The sequence below is a fragment of the Crinia signifera genome, chromosome 1, assembly GCF_055691185.1.
Source record: "Crinia signifera chromosome 1, ASM5569118v1, whole genome shotgun sequence".
NCBI classification, from domain to species: Eukaryota; Metazoa; Chordata; class Amphibia; order Anura; family Myobatrachidae; genus Crinia; species Crinia signifera.
Genome location: NC_139217.1, coordinates 55,081,066 through 55,105,860, shown reverse-complemented (window position 1 = coordinate 55,105,860; position 24,795 = coordinate 55,081,066). Strand labels below are relative to the sequence as shown.

Genomic DNA, 24,795 nt, shown 5'->3' with positions numbered 1-24,795 from the left:
TCCTGCACCAGCATCCTGCTAGTGACACCATCACATCCATACACAGTAAAAGGACGTGCTGGAAGAATATCATGTAGATGGACTGCTCTATAAATACAGTTGTTCGTGGTGACAGCAAATCATCTGAAATAGGTCACAAATGAGCAGCCAACTGCTTTGTCACCTAGAGCATTTACCTCCAGTCCAGCGTTTCTTCAGGAAGAGCCCTTTCTTGTCCCCACACCTCACCTGAAAGCGGTCACTGAAAACTTGTTTAGGAAATTCCAATCTGACCGCCACATTAGAAACTGGACAAATAAAAGTAGGAAATAGAGTCACATATTCTGAACAGATTCTTTGTATCAATATCTACTGTACAACGTCCAACAAGAAAAACCACACACAATAGAAATGGAAAATCGAGACATTTCTCCGCGAATATTTGTTTACAACAGAAATTATAAAGAGTTTTTACCAAGTTTGGATTTTTTTCACATTTTATTGAAAAAAAAAAAAAAAAAAAAAGTTGTATTATTTTTTAGGAATTCCTACTACTGATCAACACAGAATACTGTAAGGTTTATTAAAAAAATACATTTGTAAAAAACAACAACAACGATACAACCTTCGCTACATTAGTAACTAGACTATTTGTTAGCAAATAAAAAAAAAAAAACAGACATTACATAGGTATTCTCCTGGTTGGTAACAGACACTGACACAGTTAGACGTCTTCAGAGGTCACATAATTCATTGATGGGAATGTTTCAATTGACTTCAAAATACAGCTGCTATGGAAAATGTCAGCACTAAAAGCTTCATCATGAAGATCACAGAACAGTCAAAAGCAAGTCCATAAAATATAAAAATATAAAGAGGATTTTAAAGACTCCAAGATTTAAAAATTCTCCATAACACTGTCAAGTCCATTGGTAAGGAAATGGAGAGAATACTGTGCGGTACAACTGTGAATATAATCTAGAACAGAATGTCCTCCAAAATGTGCTAAAACCAGCATATAATATATGGCAACTAGTCTTTCATGGAAGCGATTGGAGTAATACTCTTGGACAGCAATAATACAAGGCCTTCATAGAAGATAGATAAGCAGCACTGGCCCATTTGTGCCGAAATATATTGTAGTTTATTTGGAGTGATTTTACGATCCTGCTTCTACTCCAAACTGGGATCATGTACTGGACCTGGTATCCACTGTCGCACCAGAATAGACAGAGGTTTAAGCAACATGTGTAACGCTGGAGAGAGAGAAGCGGGAGAAAAAAACTCCAATGGATTATGTGCAAATTTAAACAACAGGATAAAACAGAGGTATAAACAGCACTTACAATTGTTTTTAGGTGGTTTAGGCATGGAATCGCTACTGTCCACACATGAAGAGGCAGGAGCTGTGGGAAGCAGAGGAGGAGTCGCTGAAATAAGGAGGGAACCTCCAACAGGCCAAATGCAAATTGGACTTTATTTGGGGGGAAAAATATCACATGAAACGCGCTTATATTGTTTTACTGGCTGAAGAAAGCTTGTGACAATTTCTGATGTCCATCCATATACCCAAAGGACTCTATGATCATCACAGAATATAATAGGGTGCCCAGCGCAGCGCGGCACCGTGCCCAAAGCATGGCGAGCGCACCAAGCCACGTGAGGGGACGCGGTACACTTAGAAAAACCCATGTCAGCCTTTTGACTGTCGACCGAGCCATTGTCGACCTAATGCTTGTGTTGACCTTAGCCATGTCAACCTTCATTGGTGGACCCAATGCATGTCGACCCAATGACCCATACCCCAATATTCTCCCCATTTCTATACTTCTCTCCTATTCCGCTGTTCAATCATATCTTGCAGCCACAAGTTACAGACTACATCAGGGATGGGAAACCTTCGGCCCTCCAGCTGTTGTTGAACTACGCATCCCAGCATGCCCTGCTACAGTTTTGCTATTTGGCCATGCTAAAACTGTTGCAGGGCATGCTGGGATGTGTAGTTCAACAACAGATGGAGGGCCGAAGGGTTCCCCATCCCTGAACTACATCATCTTCCAATATCTTTAATTGCAGTCTACATCTTGTTCTTAAAAAGAAAAATTTGTTTCCATCTATTTAACATTATAGAGTATTTTGCATTGATCAGTGGTAAGAATTCCAGAATAAGCCAGATCATAAAATGTGTAAAAAACAAACAACAAAAAATGTAACCCAGGTGATGTTTGTCATTAAACTCACATGGACCAAATACCGCGTCCGTTGACTGATGACCCAATTCAGTTCACAACTGCTCGGTACAGAGGATCTTTTGTAGCCTTCACAGTAGCCCTTGGCACGGAGAACTTTCATCCAAGACTAAGGGCCTGGTACAGACCTGTTAGCTAGACCACTCGCTGAAGACAGAGTGGTCGCTGATGTCATATGTGAGGTCAGACCCCCCCCCCGACCAGTGTTTCAGTGCCATTACCACACATCTAAATGGGTGGGGCATTGGACCTTTTTATTTGCCATTGTAATTGCATTTGGAGGTATTGCAGCATGATTGGCCAGACACTGCCTGATCTGTGTGACGTGTTCAATGTTGAGTTGAATGCAATGATACCACTGACTTACTTATTTGCAAGCACAAGTGCCCATTAACCACCATGGTTGTGTCTGACATTGCAGAAAATACAAAGGATGCAGCCTAATGAACATAATTTATATCACTGGGGTTATATCATTTCTAAGTCTCAAACAGGGTTAATGTTACCAAAAGTATATATATAAAAAAAAAAAACACAAGGCAGACGAAATGGTCCTGATCTACCATTAAATTCTGTTTCTATGTAACTATTGTCACATAATCATTACAATACGCGATGTATTTCTGTTTCCCCAAATGTATCCTGGGAATCATTTTTCCATCATAAATTTGCCAAGTATAAGCCGTTTTCTGCCTTTACATTATTTCAAACCACAAACTTATATATAAAATATACCATCTTGTTGCTTTATATGTTTTTCAGCCATTTTTTATATTTTAGACAAATTCAAAGGTGTTGCCCTATCATAGGACAGAGATCTGAAAATATATCTGCATGGTTTACAACTGCATCCATAGAGCGGGTTCATGTCATACGCAAGGGCAGCACAAATGTACAAGTATAGAGAGCTTGTATGAGTGTATACACAAATCAATGTTATTAAACGCATGTGAGGTTGGAGAACCTTACTCACTACCAGATTGGATTAAAGCACAATCCTCACTGTTACTTACCGGGATCCCTTTTGCGGCCCTTGTGTTTATGGAAATTGGTTTCTCTGCCGCGCCGCTTTTTATATTTCCGCCGTATTTTGACCTCTGGAGCTTTTAATGTAGACAAAAAGCAAAATAAAATACTCTTGAGAGATAATGGATATGGTTGCAGTAACGTCGTTTTACAGTAGAGTTCATGATCGATCACTGTGGCATGTAATGGCGGATATAAAATTGGTTGAAAAGAAAGCAGAAATGTAATAGTATCTATATCTGTATAACACCTGAGTGCTTGCAAAAAACATCTGTCCTAGTTTCACATATTAGCACCCTCTAGTCCAGGGGTGGGCAATAATGGCCCTCCAGCTGTTGATTAACTACACATCCCAGTATGCATTGCCTTAGTTTTGCTATTTGGATAAGGTGAAAATAATACAAGGTATGCTGGCATGTGTAGTTCATCAACAGCTGGAGGGCCGCTTATTGCCCACCCCTGCTCTAGTCTTTAGTCTGCTTTCTTTGGTCTTCTCATCTGTATAGCGTTGAACTAGGAGTTCCAGCCCTGTGCGTCCTGTAACGTTTCTCCCCCCCCCCCCCCCCCACACACACACGTCATGCAGATATCCACGGGATCCGTCAGGCCCACAGTCTTCAATGGCAACTATAATACAGAAGATCTATGTAGGTCTATATTGAAGTATACAAACCTTTATGTATCCCTCCATTAACCAATTCCAAGTCATAATCCGGTGGCTCGGTATAACTAATCTGCTTCGTTCTGCATTTTCTAACTGGCGCTGTCACAGTGTCATTCAAATCTGTGTTATAAAAGCAGAATGCACTTCAGTAATCCAATATCTCCCATAACAAAGTTATCATATAGGTGGTTGAGCGTTGAGCTGCCTTCTAATCATAACAGTGCTATGAGGGGAATCAAATTTGCTGCAGGTAATACAGTGCCTGTTGGGGGGGTTTAAGGTAGAGATGTGCAGGCTCTGATTTACCCTGATTCTAAAGCAGGATCTTGACAGCTGTATGACACCCGCTCCATCTACCAGTGCATACAACAGTGAGTACGGCTGTAGCTGCTGCCTTAAATAAAACCACTCCAATGGCTAGTAGTTGTAAGGCATCTGCTGGCGTGTACAGAAACTTTATTACATCATCAAGCATGTGCAGACATATTTCCGACATTCAAAGCCTAATGCAGGGGTTCCCAAACTGGGTGCCTCAGGGGACATACACGGGTCCCTTGGATTTGTGGTCCAAGGACCAACTCAAAATTATTTATGGTCGATATTATAAGCAAAAACAGTACTAAATATTACTTAATTTGTTTTCTGAATTTCTCAATATAAAAACTTTTGGCCTAGGGGAACTGGGGAAAACAATTCTGATACTCGCCTAGACCACTGGTCCGAATATACTTTTTTTTTTTTTTTTTTTTAATTGTGTAATTTTTTTATTGATTTTTAGAAATGCGAAACAAACATACAAAAGAAGAAAAGAAAGAACAAAGAAACATTGTCATGCGTCTCCGTAAAATGCATCTGGATATACATCGGTCTAATATACTTCTATAAACATACTTCCCTTTGTGGAGTCAGTGCTTAATGCATACCTGTGGATGATCCACTGGATTCCTGCTCCTGTAGATCACGGACTTGATCTGGACAGGACAGTAAACATTAATACCATAAACTATGTAAGAATGAACTGTACAGAAAGGGGATGCAGTCATTGGGTCACCACCAAGTAGGCAGACATGGGTTATTAGGTTGAGATGGGAAAAGGTCAATAGGTGGACATGGTTTTTTTTTAACTGTTTTTTGAGCCAACAGGCGTATTACATGCCCTACCATGCACTAGAGCAGGCGTGTCCAACGTTGGCCCTCCTAGACATCCCAGCATGCTTTGCAATAGTTTTAGCATTCTCTAATAGCAAAACTGTGGAAAAGCATGCTGGGATGTGTAGTTTCTAAACATCTGGAGGGCCAACGTTGGACATGCCTGCACTAGAGCGTGGAGGGAGAATAAAATAGTGTGCCCGAAGCATGGCGAGTGCAGCGAGCCATGGGAGGGGTCGTGGTGGTACGTTTCGGAGTCCATGTCAACACGACATGTGCCGACAGGCGGTGTTTCATGCCCTACCATCCACTAGGGTGTAGTGGGAGGATAAAATAGTGCGCCGAGCGCAGTGAGTGCTACGTTTTAGTGTTTATGTTGACTGTGTCGACATTCGTGTGAAAAATCAAAACCATGTCGACTTTTTGACTGTCGACCTTCCAGCACGTCAACCTTAAGTCAAGTCGATCTAAATGCATGTCGACCTAATGTTTGTTGACCATAATGCTGGTGACTAAATGATCCATAACCATGGAAAGAGTGTAATTGTATAATTTGGGGTTCATTTACTGAGATGAGAGTTCTATTGAAGAGGGGATGCTGCCCATAACAACCAAAATTTATTTATTTAGAACCTTCTAGAACAGTGATTGTCAGCGGTCCATCTAATAGCTGCCCACCAGATAAATTGCATGCGCGGCTAACGTCGCCATCAGTACGCGCCAGCCACTGCCGTTCCCCGGGTACTTGCATTGCACGGCGGCTTCTGCAGCGCTGGGTGCTACCACAGGATGGCAGGAGACCTGCGACTCATAGGTCACACACACACCACGTCTCCCACGTACCCGGAGTGCCCGCCGCTGCTGCCTCTCCTCCTCCCCCCCGCTGCTGCCTCTCCTCCTCCCGCCGCTGCTGCCTCTCCTCCTCCCCCCCGCTGCTGCCTCTCCTCCTCCCCCCCGCTGCTGCCTCTCCTCCTCCCCCCCGCTGCTGCCTCTCCTCCTCCCCCCCGCTGCTGCCTCTCCTCCTCCCCCCACTGCTACATTTTATAAAAGCCGGTAAATGAAAAGTAAGAAATCTCATTCATTTTATTATTTCAGTGTTTGGGATTGCAAGGAATGGTGGCAGACAAAGTGGGTAATTACTGGGGGCTGTGGTGTCGGCAGCAGTGTGTGGAATTACTGGGGGCTTTGGTATCGTCAACAGTGTGGGGAATTACTATGGGATGGGTGTAGGCAGCATTGTGGGGAATTACTGGGGGATGGGTGTCGGCAGCAGTGTGGGGAATTACTGGGGGATGGGTGTCGGCAGCAGTGTGTGGAATTACTGGGGGCTTTGGTATCGTCAACAGTGTGGGGTATTACTATGGGATGGGTGTAGGCAGCATTGTGGGGAATTACTGGAGGATGGGTGTCGGCAGCATTGTGGGGAATTACTGGAGGATGGGTGTCGGCAGCATTGTGGGGAATTACTGGAGGATGGGTGTCGGCAGCAGTGTGTGGAATTACTGGGGAATGGGTGTCGGCAGCAGTGTGTGGAATTACTGGAGGATGGGTGTCGGCAGCATTGTATGGAATTACTGGGGGTGGGTGTCGGCAGCAGTGTGGGGAATTACTGGTGGATGGGTGTAGGTAGCAGTGTGGGGAATTACTGGAGGATGGGTGTCGGCAGCATTGTATGGAATTACTGGGGGATGGGTGTAGGTAGCAGTGTGGGGAATTACTGGGGTTGGGCGTCGGCAGCATTGTATGGATTTATTGGGGGTTGGGTGTCGGCAGCAGTGTGGGGAATTACTGGGGGTTGGGTGTCGGCAGCATTGTATGGAATTACTGGAGGATGGGTGTCGGCAGCAGTGTGTGGAATTACTGGTGGATGGGTGTAGGTAGCAGTGTGGGGAATTACTGGAGGATGGGTGTTGGCAGCATTGTATGGAATAACTGGGGGATGGGTGTAGGTAGCAGTGTGGGGAATTACTGGAGGATGGGTGTTGGCAGCATTGTATGGAATTACTGGAGGATGGGTGTCGGCAGCATTGTATGGATTAATTGGGGGTTGGGTGTCGGCAGCAGTGTGGGGAATTACTGGGGGTTGGGTGTCGGCAGCAGTGTGGGAATTACTGGCGGATGGGTGTCGGCAGCAGTGTGGGGAATTACTGGGGGTTGGGTGTCGGCAGCATTGTGTGGGGAATTACTGGGGGATGGGTGTTGGTGTCAGCAGCATTGTGTGGAATTACTGTGATGGTGTGCCTTGGCAATTTTAAAACCTTGTGTGCCATGAGTTTAAAAAGGTTGGAAACCACTGTTCTAGAAAATAGATATAATCTGTTTAGTTAACATAGCAACATCCCATCTTCAATAGAACTCCCATTTTAGTAAATAAACTCCTTAGTGACCAGCCCTCAAAATGACAGAACATCATAACAGCAATCTCAGCAACACTTGAATTGTTCCACTGGGTGCCATCTAGTGGCCGGTGTCATGCACAACACCTGATATCAGCTCCATAACGGCGAGGCGCAGAATCAGCTTTTTGTTATAAACTATTATGCCACATATAATTCTGCAGATGTTATACAGCAATGTGAGTTAAAATGTAAATATGGAGTAATACAAAATAACAAACAAACCTTTGGGTCTCTTCTTTGCTTTAGCCAATTCCAAGTCGTAATCAGGAGGCTCAGTGTAACTAATGGGCTTCATTCTGCATTTCCTGACTAACACCGCGTCATCCCAATCTGTGTAATACAAGCAGGAAGCACAGGGCAGATCAGTAGTGCAATCCCTGAGATCATAGAATAACTTCACCACTTTGGGCAGGCATGCTGTTGTGAAACTACACATCCCAGCATGCACTGCCATAGTTTTAGCATTCCCTAATAGCAAAACTGTGGCAAGGCATGATGGGACTTGTAGCTTCACAACAGCTGGAGTGCCATAGTGTGGCTATGCCTGATATAGGTGAATATCATGCCTTCCAGTCCTATGAGTTACTGTGTACAGTAATGTGTGTTACTTGTAGGTATATTTTATAAAAACACCAAAAGCTACCGATGCCCATCCACTACCGCGAGGTATTGCAGCTGGACCGCATACGATACATCGTATGTATTCCGTTTTCATATGATGTATCCTATGCGATTCCAGTCATGGCTGCGGGACCCAACAGATCCTTGGTGCAGCAGGTATGATCTCCGGCTCCGATGAGTATGCGACTGCGCATCGGATCGAAATCGGAGACAAAACACATCCGATTTGACGCTTGTCATTAAATTTCTTGGCCCGATCTGTCAAAATAGGATGAAAAGGGCCCAAATCAGACAAGTGGATGAGCACCTCAAGTGTCTTAAATACCATTTAAACCACCGTCTTTTTCTCCTCCTGCCTGGAGGCTGCTGTACACTAGGCTGAGCGGCTTGCTAGGCCGTGGCACTACCCGAAGACGTGTTAAAGCAGCAATCATGTGCGTCTATGTGCGTACCTCGGGAGTGAACAGCTTTGGTGAGTTACACACTTGCTGAGCGGTTCACCGAGCCCAGCGTTTTATGGGCATCCCCATGGAAACACTGGGTGTTCCCCTGGGAGCGCAGGTGGGCTAAATATATGCTGCCTAGCGAGTGGGTCTGAATCAGGCGCATAGTCTCATACATTGTCTATATTCACTGTCCTATCCTCCTGACCCCTGGCCACATTTCTGAATGACCCCATCATACAGCCCAGCAAGAACCTTTGCAATCTGGCTGGACCATTAGGCAATAGACATCGCCTGTCCTTGTGTATCTATGCCTATTTCCCTACAGAGTGCGAGCAGGGCCCTCCTACTATGTCGGTCTGTAACAACCCAGTTTTATTCTATTACGGTTATTTCCAGTTGTAAAGAGCAACAGAATTTGCTGCATTATGTTAGAAACGGTTAATAAACAACATGAATAAATTACCTGTGGTCAGCGGATAGACTTCCAGCTTTAGCGCATCATTTAAACCTACAGAGTGAAAGACATAATAATCAGTTCCACACTACGGTCACCTGGTTAGAATATATTTATTTGCCTTATACAGCGATACAGAATGTGAGAAAGCAAATGAATTTATGAAACAGCAGCAACACTGTGGAATCAATTACTGCTGGCTGAATGGGTCACTAAGCAATCAGCGAACAAGAAGTGGCCGGACAGGTGGTGGTGCTCGGTGGTGGTTCTCTTGCCCTTAGGAGGTGCAGCTGGAGATGTACCATGTCCAGTCATGTCAAATTAGTTAAAAATGCCCTGTATGTAGCTTATGTTTGCCCATGTGCGTCTACCTCTGTCCCGTTTGTGCTAGTTTTCATCAGGTTGGAGCGGAATATGTAAAGAGACACTATTTAATGTAAAGTCACTAATGTTTTAAAGTGAATGTTAGTGCCGCTTTGTAAATACAGCCAGATTGTGGTCACTGGGTGAGACACTGAACACACTACGGACCATCCGGAACAAGCAAGCAGTGATGAGACAGAGGACAGTCTTAAGGGGATGTTCCGGAACACACAGATTAATACGCTGAACTCTTATTTCCCTCTAATTTACACCGAGAATATGAAGAATTACAGTCATTAATAATTCTAAATTGCTAAAATGTAGCATTATTAATAGCAGGTATAATTCTGGAGTGACCTACTTTGCAAGATGATATTGAGTTTGGGGAAGAGGTCAAGATAGTATTCCTGGAACACATACGCAAAAAACAGGTCTATGTTGTTGCTCTGTTCAATGAAGTCCAGAGCGTCGTACAGCACCTCCTTATTGGGTCTTTGGTCAGCTTGCAGCGTCTGTTAAGAAATACAAAACAAAAATAGTTTATATTCCAAACAAATATAAACTTTTACTTCTATATTTCTACTTCAACAACTCGGCTTGACAGTTTTGGGCCTGGATGTGGTATTGTGGGTGTGGTTTATAAATTGGGAGTGTAGTTTATATATTGGGGGTGTGGTTTTATAAATCTGTAGTGTGGTTTATAGATGAGGGGTGTGGTTTATAGATGAGGGGTGTGGTTTTAAGGATTCCATTGCTCAAATTGGGGCAGCATGGATGGTGTAATGGTTAGCATTACTGCCTCACTGCGCTGAGGTCATGGGTTTGATTCCCACCATGGCTCCAACTGTGCGGAGTTTGTATATTCTCCCCGTACTTGCGTGGGTTTCCTCCGGGTTCCTCCCACAACCCAAAAAAATATACTGGTAGGCTAATTGGCTCCCAACAAATTAACTCTAAAATGTCTGTGTGTACATGTGGTAGGCAAAATAGATTGAAATCTCCACTGGGGCAGGGACAGATGTGAAAGCGCAACGGAATATGCTGCGCTATATAAGAAACTGTAAATAAATAAAATAAATAAAAATGTCCAAATATTCTCTGTAAAGCGCTGCGGAATATGTGTGCGCTATATAAGAAACTGTTAATAAATAAAATAAAATTGGGAGGTATGTTTATGTGTATAAAAAATACATCAAATAGACACATTTCTAACCTAGTACAACTGTATACAAGATGTAGGCGAGATGTCATCGATCATAAACAGTAATAGATGCCCTTACCAACATCTGTAATTTTGTCAGCATTCTTTTATCCTGCAACCCGTGTAGTAGTGGGAATCGTTCATCTATAGCTTCACAGATATACTGTTTGTTGTGTTCAAAAAAATCCAGTAGATCTTCGGGCCGGCTAAAATTTGGAAACTGCTTCCCGTTAAATGGCCCGGCTTGGTCTTCAGTGGATTCTGTGCACAGAAAGATATAGACTGTCATTAGTAAGTGTTGCCCTAGTTCTGACACAACATTGTTGAGATAGATGTTCTTGACAACACACAAAATCCAGACCGTGTTTATCAATACAAAGTGTATAGAAGGTACAGCACCTTGTTGCAGCATGACCTGTAGCCCAGGGAACACCTTCAGGAAGCACTGCTGGAATATATACTCAAACACTACATTTAATTTCATGTCTTTCTTCTCAATTACAGATAGACATTCATAGATCACGCGTGAGACCGGTCTCTCGTCTGCCTGCAGTTTCTGTAAAAGAACGCACATGTTCAAATATAAGGACTACAAACTATATTGTGTGTATAGGAAAAAATCAATAATGGTTTTAACACTTATTACTATACAATTGATTAGTAACAGCGAGATGTTCCAGCAAGTGTTATTTTTTACGCATATAGAACATAGAACAGTGTTGGTCAAAATTTTGCTAGAACAAGTGCCATTGATACCCCTTTCACACTTGAAAAAATATCCCGGGTTTTTGCACATGAACACGCATCAACCCGGGCTTTAACAGGGTAGTTCTAGGTGGATCCAGAGGATCAGGCAGCAATCTTCAAAGCTTTGGAGATTCCCAACATGCCTGACTCCTCTCCCCTTATAACCCCGCCTCCACGTACAGGACACTAGTTTAATAACAAGTCCAGCAGGAAAGAAGAGAGAGAGATTATGGACACTATATCACACCCAGAAAAAGGGACCAGTGACCAAGTCGCAGACGTCACCACCACCACCCTAGGTGTATCAGGGTGGGCGCCATGCGATCCCAGGAACCTTGAGAAAAAGGAGTTAACCAAAAGGGATGTTTACCATAACTCCTAATTTCCTCTTCAGGGTTCCTGGTCCCACAGGGTAGACATCGAGGATGTCCAAAAGTAGTATTATTTAGGGTGGGATGACGCCTGTGGGGCCAGAAGGACCAAGCGACCAAAAGCAGCATCTTGGAAGTTTCTGTCCACTTTTCCTGATACGCGTCATTTGGCTGCAGGGAGGTAATGGACGCCAGCCGGGGTGCTGGAGTAGCAGCGCTGGAGCCACTCTGACTGTCAGCGCTGACAACTCAGTGAAAAAAAAAAGCTAAAGAAAAAGATGGTGCACTTGCTCCTGCAGGCACCAACAAAAAAATGGTGTCCTGTATATGGAGGCAGGGTTATAAGGGAGAGGTCAGGCATGCTGGGAAGCTCCAAAGCTTTGGATATTGGTGCCTGAGCCTCTGGTTCCACCTACAACCCCCGATGTCTTCCCTGTGGGACCAGGAACCCTGAAGAGAAAAACAGGTATTTGTTCAGTTACACAAAAAAACCTACAAAATGATTATTTCAGTGAATTAAGGAAAGGATGTATAACCATTTAGAGTACAGAGAAATACTAGCTAGAGGACGCTTTGCCTTATGTAACACGTTTAGAGAATAAACACTACACAGCACAGTGAAGATAAGAAATATTTATCATTCTTTTCTTTTAATTGAGTGCAGATACTAAAAGCATATATTACAAGCATCATAAATGCTCACCAGTGACTCCACTTCAGACAGAATGGCGAGGTCCTGCAAGCCGTGCAGAAACGGGAAACGCTCTGTAATTGCCATACAAATAGGAACTTTCTCCTGCGCGAAAATCAAGCGTTCGCTCTCAGCGTCAGGGGAGCCTGGCGTGTTGTCCCTAGCTTTCTTTTCATTGTAATCTGTGAAGACAATAGGTTATTGTGTTTTATATTGTGTCATAGTAATTATATATATCATCCTAGTACACTTCTATTACACCCTCTACAGACATGGGATGCTACACCCCAACATGCCCTGACCATAATACACTTCTATTACACCCTCTACAGACATAGGATTCTACACACTTTAAAAAGCGGGAAGCGAAACGCGCGCCGGCACAATCAGCTGGGAATGTTTAATTGCATCTTATGCTCTGTGTAGATTAGCGCTGACAGCGCCCGTGTTGATACCCGCAGCTGCATTCCTCCAATGTGGGTACACGTATAAAATAGAGGCGATTTATACCTACAAACCACATCTACTATTGCTCAGTGTAGCTTATTATTACAGAGGTCCAATCGGCACGGTGTCACCCCCTTATAATTTTGGGGATAGAACACACGATACACACTGTTTGGGTTCACGTTCTGCCAGAGACCTAGCAGCATACTTTGTCCCTTTTTGATTTGCATATTCCTCTGCAAATATATACTACAATTATAAGTAAATCATATTAGGATTAATATTAACACACCATATAAATTTTGGATTATATTAACCATTATAACCCATAGAGTTACAAATCTCTAGGGTAATTGTCCTCAAAAGGCATAAATTACAACAAACTGGCAAACACAGTCTATTCAGTCTCTGTAGAACTTGAAACAGTGTTTAAATACTAATCAGCACACATTGACACTGTTGCAAAATAGTAACAGACAAAGGGATCTCAGGTTTGGGCAACCTGACTGTCTTTTCTCTGTGTTTTCAACAGAGTATTTTTGTAACGCTGCAGTCAAAGAATAACAAAATAAAGACCATTGAATCACACACGGAACCCCCCCCCCCCCCCCCCAGCACGTGCTGTTTTTAAACACGCATTATTCTCACTGTGTTCGTCATTATTTGTAGTTCGCAGTTTTTAAATACATCTAAATAAAAGCTACATTTTATTTGTTTTGTGATTGATCTTCTAAAGGTGCACCACACCAAGACACACATTTTCTGTCCTTCTAATTACACCCCAACATGCCCTGACCATAATACATCTATTACACCCTATACAGACATAGGACGCTACACCCCAACATGTCCTGACCCCCGCACATGACATAATAGATCTACTACACCCTATACAGACATAGGACGCTACACCCCAACATGTCCTGACCCCCGCACATGACCATAATACATCTATTACACCCTATACAGACATAGGACGCTACACCCCAACATGCCCTGTCCCCCGCACATTACCATAATACATCTATTACACCCTATACAGACATAGGACGCTACACCCCAACATGCCCTGACCAGAATACATCTATTACACCCTATACAGACATAGGACGCTACACCCCAACATGTCCTAACCCCCGCACATGACCATAATACATCTATTACACCCTATACAGACATAGGACGCTACACCCCAACATGTCCTGACCCCTGCACATGACCATAATACATCTATTACACACTATACAGACATAGGACGCTACACACCAACATGTCTTGACCCCTGCACATGACCATAATACATCTATTACACCCTATACAGACATAGGACGCTACACCCCAACATGTCCTGACCATAATACATCTATTACACCCTATACAGACATAGGACGCTACACCCCAACATGTCCTGACCCCCGCACATGACCATAATACATCTATTACACCCTATACAAACATAGGACGCTACACCCCAACATGTCCTGACCCCCGCACATGACCATAATACATCTATTACACCCTATACAGACATAGGACGCTACACCCCAACATGTCCTGACCCCCGCACATGACCATAATACATCTATTACACCCTATACAGACATACTGTAGGACGCCACACCCCAACATGTCCTGACCCCTGCACATGACCATAATACATCTATTACACCCTATGCAGACATAGGACGCTACACCCCAACATGTCCTGACCCCCGCACATGACCATTATACATCTATTACACCCTATACAGACATAGGACGCTACACCCCAACATGTCCTGACCCCCGCACATGACCATAATACATCTATTACACCCTATACAGACATAGGACGCTACACCCCAACATGTCCTGACCCCCACACATGACCATAATACATCTATTACACCCTATACAGACATAGGACGCTACACACCAACATGTCCTGACCATAATACATCTATTACACCCTATACAGACATAGGACGCTACACACCAACATGCCCTGACCCCTGCACATGACTATAATACATCTATTACACCCTGCACTACACCCCATGGTTTAAGTGCTCACGGATGCTGTGAAGTGGAGCCACTGAGTGGGTAAGGGTATACAGCTCCTCCTTGTGGGTGAGCAGGGGAGGGAGCCAGGTTCTGTGCATCAGTGAAAAAACAAGTGCTAGAAGAAGTGCCGGTATGCCATACTGGTGTATACCGGCCCACTTCAAGCACTGGATATAGTAAATGAACCTACCGTGTAAAACGGGCAATAGATCAGGGTATTTTTTCAAGTAGGATTTCTGGAACAAGTGCTCAAAGAAACGCTGTAAACTGAAGTTCTTCTCCTCCATCCAGCACAGAGATTCGTACACTACTCGGTGAACAGACCTGGTATCTGCTTGCAGCTCCTGGAAAACCACAGATTATTTATATTGCAGCTAAATAAAATGCAATTAGAGAGCAGTATCAGAGGCTAATGAACCTGTGCCAGCAAACTTATATGCAGGAAGATGAACACGGTTGAGGCTGAGCTCTTCTAAAAATGGATTTATTTATTTCCATACAGCCTCGATCAGGGTCCTAATGATCCCAAGCCAGGAGTTTCAGAAAATAACTCCAATCCGTGTTTTCGGTTGTAATCACAACAAACATACATTCAGCTGTAGTGAATATATGAAATGACAGCAAACCAAATTGTGGGGGGGAGAGATTCATCACCACTCACTGCTTAGCAAGCAGCTTAACACCCTGAATCACCCCTTGTGTTTGTATTTAAAGACATGGCAAGCTGCAACTACAATCAACCAGAAACCACCACCCACTATACACAGTAAAAATAGTACAAAGGGGGAATTTACTAAAGGAAATTTGTAAAAAAATAGGTGTATTTGTATCCAGAAATACACTTATTTTTGACATTTACTATCCCGAAAATACAGCAATTCGTATTCGTATTGATAGCACATCAATACGAATACGAATTGTCGTATTTTTGGGATAGTAAATGTCAAAAATAAGTGTATTTCTGGATACAAATACACCTATTTTTTTTTTTTTACAAATTTCCTTTAGTAAATTTCCCCCCAAATGGCACATTAAATGTAGGAATCAAAAGTGAATATTATTGGCGTCAATTGATCATACTTCAGTTCCAAGTCTACAATCTTTAGTCTCTACAGAGGGAAACAACATTTGCATTCGAAGCATTTTAAGAAGACTTATTGAAGACAGAAGATCACCCGTCATTTTTCGGGGTGCCGGTTGGGGTCCCGACAGGCATTTACCAGACGTCGGGATCCCGACTATCAAAACACTGACAGCCAGGTTCCTGACGGCCACCTGCTGTTCTCCCTCGTGGGGGTCCACGACCCCCATAGAGAGAGAATAGAACAGGTGGCGAGTGCAGCGAGCCACCGTGTCCGCAAGGGGCTTTGTTGCGCTCACCATGCTGTCAGAGTCCGACCAGTCGGGATCCCGACGTCCGACTAATGACTGTCAGGATCCCGACTGTCGGAACCCTATACCACACCCCATTTTTCAAACCCAGACTGTAACCTGACAGATACAGTACTAGCTGATTGGCTGGTGCATTATCACCAGCCACTTAATCACTTCACCAGGCTAAATACATCTGCCTTTAACGGAGAAGATTATTGAGCACTGAATATTAAATATTCCCCCTATATATTTGTCATAGTTTATATTGTCATAGATTGACTTCTAAAGGGCCCCTTGTGAGATTGTCAGATTTGACCCAATTCAGGTGGATTCGGTCAAGTTATCGGACAAAATCTGATGTGCCTGATGTGTAGGACCCAGTGCACAATCCCGTGCCATTGGGTATAACCAAGAGATTGCAAGAGATTGATCCTCCTGCACATAGGATAAATCTCGAGTCAATCAGGTCCAACTTGTTGGACAAGTATAAGGGGGCCTTAACAGTTTATTTTTTTTAGTTTTATTTATGATTTAGTGACCATTATTGAAAAACTCCCTTCTCTTTTGAAAACTTATATGGATTTTTTTTTTAAAGAATGATTTTACATTGAGGGGGATATCCTATTATCCCAGGTAAAACATCAGGACCAAAAAATGCCCACATTTCATTGTTTTTTCCCCGATGGTACGCAGATGTATTTTGGGCTATCCTATTAGATCGCCTGAGAAAAGATCCATTTTCGCCAGAAAAAACACACAGGTGCGGTAGCTGGCTTCGCCTGTTTGAGGCAGATGAAACATATCCCAGATAAGCCGGGGGAAAGCTTATTACCCGTAATCAGCAATAGTGGGTAATCGGATATGCCCCTAAAGCTTATTATGTTCTAAGTCAGGGATCCTCAAACTATTCTGCTCTGGGACCCCATCAGACAATAAAATGAATGACAGGACCACAGCAAGTTACTGCAGAAGGTCATCACATCACATGTGTAGTCAGCAGACAGCACATACATGGCAGCATTGTGGAGGCACAACATGATGTGAGGAGTACGATCATGGCTCCACCCCTGCTGTGTAAAGCCTCAGATGACATCATCATGCCCATCCCCTGCTCAATTCACCTGGGAAGTAAGAGAGTGGCTTGTTACAGCCCTGATATTGAAAATATGGAAGCTTCTGTATTATTCAGTTCAAAGTTTTATACCTTAGCAGAAATCAGATTTTTAGTAGATAGTAAGGAAGTACCGGCTCAGCAGTAAATCACACTGTGGTTATCTAGCATCCGGGAAAATAGGGAAATAAACGGGTGTTCTAAGTAAATATATATAGCATCACTAGTAAGCCCGCTCAAAGCAAATGCTTCGAAAGCTAGTCTGCTACCTTGTGATAGCCTGTGTTTGTACATGTGAGAGAAAGATGTATTTTCACTCACTGCCAACAGATGGCAGTGTTTTGAAGACACACAATCAGACATTAGACATAGACAAACAGACGATACTCATGAGGTATCATAAGATGTTGAGATAATGCTTGGAAACGCATCATTAAAAGGTGGATAAAATGATTATAATATTAAATATGTGATTTGGTCTATGTATATGACTGGCCTGTTAATTTGTTTTGTTTATGTAACACTCTCATTAAAGTATATAAGGTGCTTCACTAATGTAGATGGGAGGGCATTATATATCTCCTATTGTGTACGCTATACAGAAAGAGATCTACAAAAATACTTAATTGTTTCGGTCATCTGAATTCTCCTGGATCAGGCAGCAATTCGTTACTTTCCCAGACATCTTGAGTCAAAAGGCAAGTACTTTATTTTCTCATTAGTAATGAAACGTAAGAGATTAAAAAAAACACCTTACCAATGATTCTTCTTCAGAGAGGAAGCCGGCATCTTTTAATTCTTGTAGAAAAGGAAGGCCCTCTGTTACTGCAAGGCAGATTGGGACTTTGGATTTTGCATAGAACCACTGGTAATCGAACGTGGATATACTGTACCGCTTTCTGGTGTATTCCGCCACAAGGCACTCGTTGCTGATGTGTTCTGCTGCAGAGAATAATATTGGTTTATGTTGGTGAATCATCAGCAATAATGACTTATACAGTATATATACAGAATGGTCAATCTGATTACTACTGAAAGGATTGATGTTCTAACTCAGGGGTCCTCAAACTACGGCCCGCGGGCCAGATGCGGCCCGCAGAGGACTTTCATGTGGCCCGCCTGCTTGCCGCTGCCCAGGCAATCAATCTGACTTGCCTGACTAGCCGGGACCGGGAGGATGGACGGGCAGGCTGGCTGGCGAATGGACGGACGGGCGGGGGCGTGGCCTGTGACATCGGGTGGAAGCAGCAGTGTCTGCTGGTCCGACCCGTCTCCCTGCTTCAGCTTCTCCTATGCGTGTGACGTCAACACGTCACACGCTGTGGCTGAGGAGACTCGGGAGAGGAGCCGACGCGAAGCAAGCAGCGAGGGAGCAGTGGAGCAGTGCATATTACTTTGGGTAAGTAGAGGCCGTGACTGGTTGGGGGTATGTTGGGGGTGCTTGACCCCCCTTGTCCCCCTCCTGACTGTCAGAACCGGAGTTGCCCTTCCACCATCTCCCCTCTCTCTTCATGTGTCGGCGGAACCAGCATGTTCCTTCCCTCCTCCCCAGGCAGCTATGTTACCACATCACAGCGCTACCACTGCCCTGCCTGCTTACTACTGCAGACAAGGTCCGGTTCGCGGGGGGGGGGGGGGGGGGCTGGGGCTGTCCTGCTGTCCTGCTTTTACTGACGGCTCCGGAAGCATGACCTGACCTTCAACCTCTGTCCCTCCCAATAACGCCTCCTCCCATGTCCGTCCCGGCGTCGTCCGCACAGGCTGTCTCCCTGCTGCTTTATGTTCCTGCTATTAAGCACGGAACTCTTCCCCCTTACACTCCAGTTACTAGCCCTCCCCCTCTGCATTCTACATGCTGCTGCTGCACCAGCCAAGAGTGACTGAAAACAGCTTTAACCCTTTCACAGCTGACTTTTATACAGTAAGCTACAAGTGTGTGTGTGTTTAATTTTTACAGAGCTAGTGTGTGTATTTATATTTTATATTTTCTCTCTCTCTCTCAAACACACACACACACACACACACACACACACACACTCATGCACTGTATATATTGTATATTTTAACTACTTGTTGCACCCAAACTTCCCAATCTCCCATCACTGTCACCCCCTGTGGTCTCTACCTCTCTCCCACCCAACAGCTGCTGTCGCAGGAATTTGTTCATAGTTTTTGTTTTTACTATTGTCCGGCCCTCCAATGGTCTGAGGTACAGTGAACTGGCCCCCGATTTAAAAAGTTTGAGGACCCCTGTTCTAACTCAAGGATTATAGTCATTTTACACTGTAACTTACTGAATGGATAAACACGAATAACCATGAATAGTCCCAGCCGAATAGTATAAAGAGGTGACAATAATAATGAGAGATGTATCAAGCAGCGAAAAGAGTGGACCACTGTAGAAGTTGCCAGTAGCAACCAATGAGCTTCTGCATATTTGCTACCTTGCACTTAATAAGACCTTGGACTTAATACAGAACATCCAAATATGCCTAGCACGTCCCATTACGAGGTTTGTACATTTGGATCACCGTAGATACCATGCGTACAATCCACGCCTGGTCTGGATAAATCAGTCCTCAAGATCAACCTACATGTTTTCCAGACCACCTAGGTGTAGACATTACTAACTGTCACATTTTCAAACATATTTTGGATTCATTCCTAACCGACACATTCTACAGATCAATCCCCAAGTAGCCTGGAAAACACGGACAGTTGGGAGATCTCCGGGACTGGTTTGGCCATCTCTGACCTACGCACACTGAATGAAGGCGAGTACATCCACTGGTGGGAACTGCATTTTAGTCCCATTGAGAAGTCAACAAATGTCATGTATACAAGCACATACCATATACTTCATCCATTATCTAGGTCAGGACCCGTTCTCATACTTTAGTTTGATTGCCGTCTCGTGATCTGAAGAAGAAAGAGAGGTTGCTCTAAATATATGTTGCAAATTTGTCAGTTTTGATATTCTCAAATCTACCCTATATACAGGGGAGGCATCCACTACACGTTTCCTGTAGAGTGCGCACTGCACTTCAATTAACGGGCCTCCATCGTGTGTAATAAGTTGTCTTTTGGGAAAAATCGGACAAAGAGACAGATTCAGTAAAGAAAAATAAATTTGGTGCAGGGTAAATACTGGCTGCTTTTGCATGTGGCCCACAGATGTTAGCTTTATTTTTTAGAGTGCAATTTAGATTCCAGTTTGAACACAATCCACCCAAATCTAAATCTCATTTGCCCCATCTTGCAGTGTAACACGTTTGTGCCCTATTCCATGAATCAGGCCCATTGTCCTTAATTTAAATATGTTTCATTCTAAGCATCCTATAGATTATGTAAACAATTTTTCTTATAAGGCAAGGAACCTAATTACCCCCTCCCCCCTTGGCGAAGAGCCTAAATTGGTACTTTTTGGGGTGGTCACAGCCCCACATCAATATAACTCATTATTAAAACAGCACCCACACCAATTATACCATATTATTATTATTATAGAACTGTAAAAATCCAGAAACTAACATAGGTTCCCCCCCTCACATGTTAAAGACAGCATGCAGAAAATGGTAAAAAAAAAAAAAAAAAAAATAATAATATTAAAACAATCACATTGAGTGCACATTTTTGTGAATTCAAACAAATGCATGTAAAAAAAAAAAAAAAAAAAAAAAAAAAGGAAAAGAAAATCTGCACTTTTGGTAATAAAATCTGTGCTAAACACAGGAATAATATGGTAGTCTAAAATGGCATCCATTCTGAAAAGCAGCTGGACCACCTGTTTATGGATAAGAACGGTGGTGGTTTTTACCTAGGGACTGCAGCCCCCCAGGTAAAATCCGCCACTGTCTCTGCCTACATTGAAGCCAGATGCAGCCTGTGAGACTGCTCTGGCTTCAATGTTACTGGCAGTGACTTCCTATTGGAAGTTCGACCTGCCAGTCACTCAAGGCAGTCCCACTGGGAGATGTTCCAACCCTCCGGGATGCCTCTCTGTGCGCAAATGCGCGGTAGCCCCCAAAACTGGTTTTGCGCAAGCGCAGTACCGCGGACCATACTGCACATGCGCCAGACACGGGAACCTGATTAAGCCTCCGGGGGCTTGGGCCAGCGCATGCGCAGTATGTATGAAGTAACTGCGATGGTGCCGTGCAGGGGACCGGTGGCCGGGACCGTAAGATGCGGGGAGCACAGCGGCAGCCCCCCTCCTCCAAAAGGGTAAGAGCCGCCACTGCATAAGAAAGATCAGGACAATAGAATACCTCATTTCTGGAGTTTTTGACTGTCAATTACCTGACTCCCAAAAACGTAAACTGGTGGAATTTTAGGCACACACCTACGGACGGAATCAGACGTGATACATCTCACGATGTGCCTCTGATGGGTCCGATTCAGATTTTTCTTATGTTCAGCAGATCCGACCTCCGATTCCAGTATGAAGCGCACGGAATCACGCATTGGATCCGATGTCATACACATGCGATTTGGGCTGAAATCGGGCCCAAATCGCGTAGTTATTGGGCCTTAAGTTCTCATAACAAGATGTTGATTATACAATGCATGTGGTCTTACCCGAGGAGATATGTTGTGAGAAACCCCATGGAGATTATTTTCCGAGTATGTAGGAACACGATACACTTCAGGTTTTAGTTAAACAGCGAGTCTTTAATTTCTATGTTTTTTGTTGTCTTTTTTGTTTTTGGTTTGTATCCATTTCCCATGTTTAAAAATATTTTGTATCTTGTCAGACTTTATCAATAAAGTGTACAATCTGTGTACATATGTATAGTCCCATGCCCATTCCCTGTCTATGTTCTTTATATAGCATCACATGGGGTTCACAGCGCCTTCAAAAGTATATCGAGATTGGCTGGTTGTTTATCACTCTCCACTCCAATTTTTTGAAGGTTGGTGCATCTGGCCAGGGCAGCATAGAGGTATGCCGGGCCCCGGTAACATTTTGGGGGTGTATCCTAATAGTGGGAGGCGTCTCCTATGATTAGGCCATACCCCCAAACCCCCAAAATGTTTAAGGTGGGTGAAAAAAAAAAGTCATCCCCACCCTCCCCCACCTCAGCAGCAGCACATACCTACAGCATGTGCTGTGCTGACAGCAGGCTCAGCATGAGCTCTCATGCTGTCAGTGAGACACTCATGCCGTGAGTAGTCCCCATCCCTTTCATCTCGTGTGCCAATGCTTGACGAGTTGGGCAAACTCACCGGAGAAGAAAGCTGGCGGTTGTTGTCGACACCAAGACTGATTGGCAGCTTTCACCTCGTTGTCAGAGTAGTTCATCTTTGGGAAGAGGTGAAAGCCGCAGGGCGCAAGGTCAGGGCTGCATGACGGGTGTGGCAGAACCTCCTTGAACTGCAGGTGCTGCAACCCACTTCCCAAAGATGAAGGAGCACCTTAAGGATCAACACTTTAACTCTGACGACGAGGTGAAAACTGACGTTCGGTCCTGGTGTCGACGACAACCACCAGCTTTCTTCTCCGACGGGTTTTCCCGACTCGTCAAGCGTTGGCGCACATGCGTGGAAAGAGATGGGGACTACACTGAAAGGTAAATAGTGCATTACATAGAGCAGTGATTTTCAACCTTTTTACCTTGCGGCACACTAAATAAGATTTTAAAATTGCCAAGGCACACCATGAGATCCCCACAGGGCAAAACACATTGGCCCTCACAGCTAAAAAACAAACCAATTGCACCCCATATAAAAAACAATCACACTGGTCCCCACAGGTAACACAAATAAATTACATTGGCCCTTTACATGAAAAGAAGAGACCAGTAACTAACAGTTGAACCGGTGGTGGCTGTAAACTAGTTTGGGCATCTCTAGATCTGGGGGCACACTTGAGAACAGCTCAAGGCACACTAGTGTGCCACGGCACAGTGGTTGAAAACCACTGACATAGAGGATAAACAGAGTTATCACGTACAAAATAAAGTGTTTAAATGTGTTCACAAATAAAAAACTTATAGCCATGTAGGCTCTCATTATAGTACATGGACAAGGTTTATAAACACTGCAGGACATTGACACATGGTTTAAACGGATTCAGTATGAAATCCCGGCAGTCGGGATCCCGACAAGGGGGGGGGGGAGACACGTGGATCGCCCCCTCTTGCGGGCTCGCTGCGCTCGCCACGCAGCGGGCCCGGTGCCTCGCTACGCTCGGCACGCTAATTTATTCTCCCTCCAGGGGTGTCGTGGACACCCACGGAGGGAGAAAGTGTCGGGATTTCGGCGTCGGGATTCTGAACGCCGGGATCCCAACCGCTGGGATTTTAACTGCATCCCGGTTTATACACATTGCTGCAGCAGTGGCAGATTTGTACAGAAATGCAATACCATACCCAGCTCCCTGTTAGCTGCAGCATGACTGATGTTGGAGGGGGCAGGGTCAGAACAGGGACGAATTTACTGGACCAGGGTATCCAGATCCGACAGCCAGCCATCCATGAATGGAGTATTATGTACAATCTGCATATGTCATCTGGACTCTAGGCTCTTGCATTTGTACGTTACGGTTAAGCTAACAGTAGTGACAGCCATCACTGGCTCTACCACTGGTAGAAATTAGGGTGGCCGATCCGGGTCATTTTTTCAATCCCGGGCTTCCCTAGTAGAAATGGTCTATAGTTAGCCATTGACTGCTATCTATGTGCAGACATTGGTCATTTGACTCTGGCGCTGGCAAGGTTTTCGTAACATTGTGTGTCACCATCAAAGGTGCTGCATCAACGGCACACTATTCATGTCAAACACACCTGCCATCAGCCATAGAACATCGATAGTTGTAAATGAGCAAACATTCCCATTTCCACTGTGGGCCAGAATTAGTGCACGCAAGGTTAATATTGCACGCGGAACGTGACCTTTTTACCAATGTGCATGTGACAAAATATCAATGAATTGTTTTGCGATGATGGTAAAAATCAAGAAAGGAGAGGAATAACTGAGAAATCCATTCGCACAATAGTTCTCACCCGCAAACCTCAAGCGAGACCAACAAGTCATGTTTTCAGGATGTCTATGGAAGCAGGTGGAAGAATTACTGACCCAGCAACGTAGATAAAGGGGCCTACCATCGATTGTGGTATATGACCCCAAAACACCCATTTTCAGTGGCTATAAATAGAAGTATCACCCATTTGTATTAAGCAGCAGAGATCTGACGTCGTTCCCACCATTCCCAATAGCATTCGCAGCCCCCGTAGGTTTCAGATTTGCTAAGTATTGGCCCCAGAAGCTTCTGAGAACTAAAGATGGCCGCTGAAGCTGATGGGCTACACCTTATAAAATGTACCGGAAGAGTCGTCACACAAGCACGGTCACATGTTCAGTAGCACATTATAGGTGCCAATTGGAGCCCCTGTCACTGCGAGATTTTGATACATTTGCGAGTTAAATAATTTCCTATTGCCATGAATAGCAGCAATAGA

General features: G+C 44.1%; 1 protein-coding gene across 6 annotated transcripts in view; it reads right to left on the bottom strand.

Moving 5' to 3' along the window:
* Positions 1–24,795, bottom strand: part of LOC146021035 (nuclear body protein SP140-like protein) — a 33,900-nt gene that overhangs the window by 6,445 nt on the left and 2,660 nt on the right. For 2 of the 6 annotated variants that reach the window (XM_083155012.1, XM_083154983.1), the window contains 14 exons: positions 20,187–20,254; positions 18,093–18,274; positions 15,041–15,194; positions 12,373–12,542; positions 10,951–11,107; positions 10,631–10,812; positions 9,712–9,862; positions 8,997–9,041; positions 7,689–7,796; positions 4,842–4,889; positions 3,928–4,038; positions 3,242–3,331; positions 1,326–1,385; positions 177–287 (listed from right to left, as the gene is read on the bottom strand). In XM_083155012.1, the coding sequence (XP_083011138.1) occupies positions 177–287; positions 1,326–1,385; positions 3,242–3,331; positions 3,928–4,038; positions 4,842–4,889; positions 7,689–7,796; positions 8,997–9,041; positions 9,712–9,862; positions 10,631–10,812; positions 10,951–11,107; positions 12,373–12,542; positions 15,041–15,194; positions 18,093–18,274; positions 20,187–20,202 (1,585 nt within the window). In that variant the 5' untranslated portion in view covers positions 20,203–20,254. Of the gene's footprint in view, positions 1–176; positions 288–539; positions 1,236–1,325; positions 1,386–3,241; positions 3,332–3,927; positions 4,039–4,841; positions 4,890–7,688; positions 7,797–8,996; positions 9,042–9,711; positions 9,863–10,630; positions 10,813–10,950; positions 11,108–12,372; positions 12,543–15,040; positions 15,195–18,092; positions 18,278–20,186; positions 20,255–24,795 lie in introns of those variants that run through there. The other 4 variants (XM_083154928.1, XM_083154868.1, XM_083155096.1 and 1 more) reach the window with 3 other exon arrangements.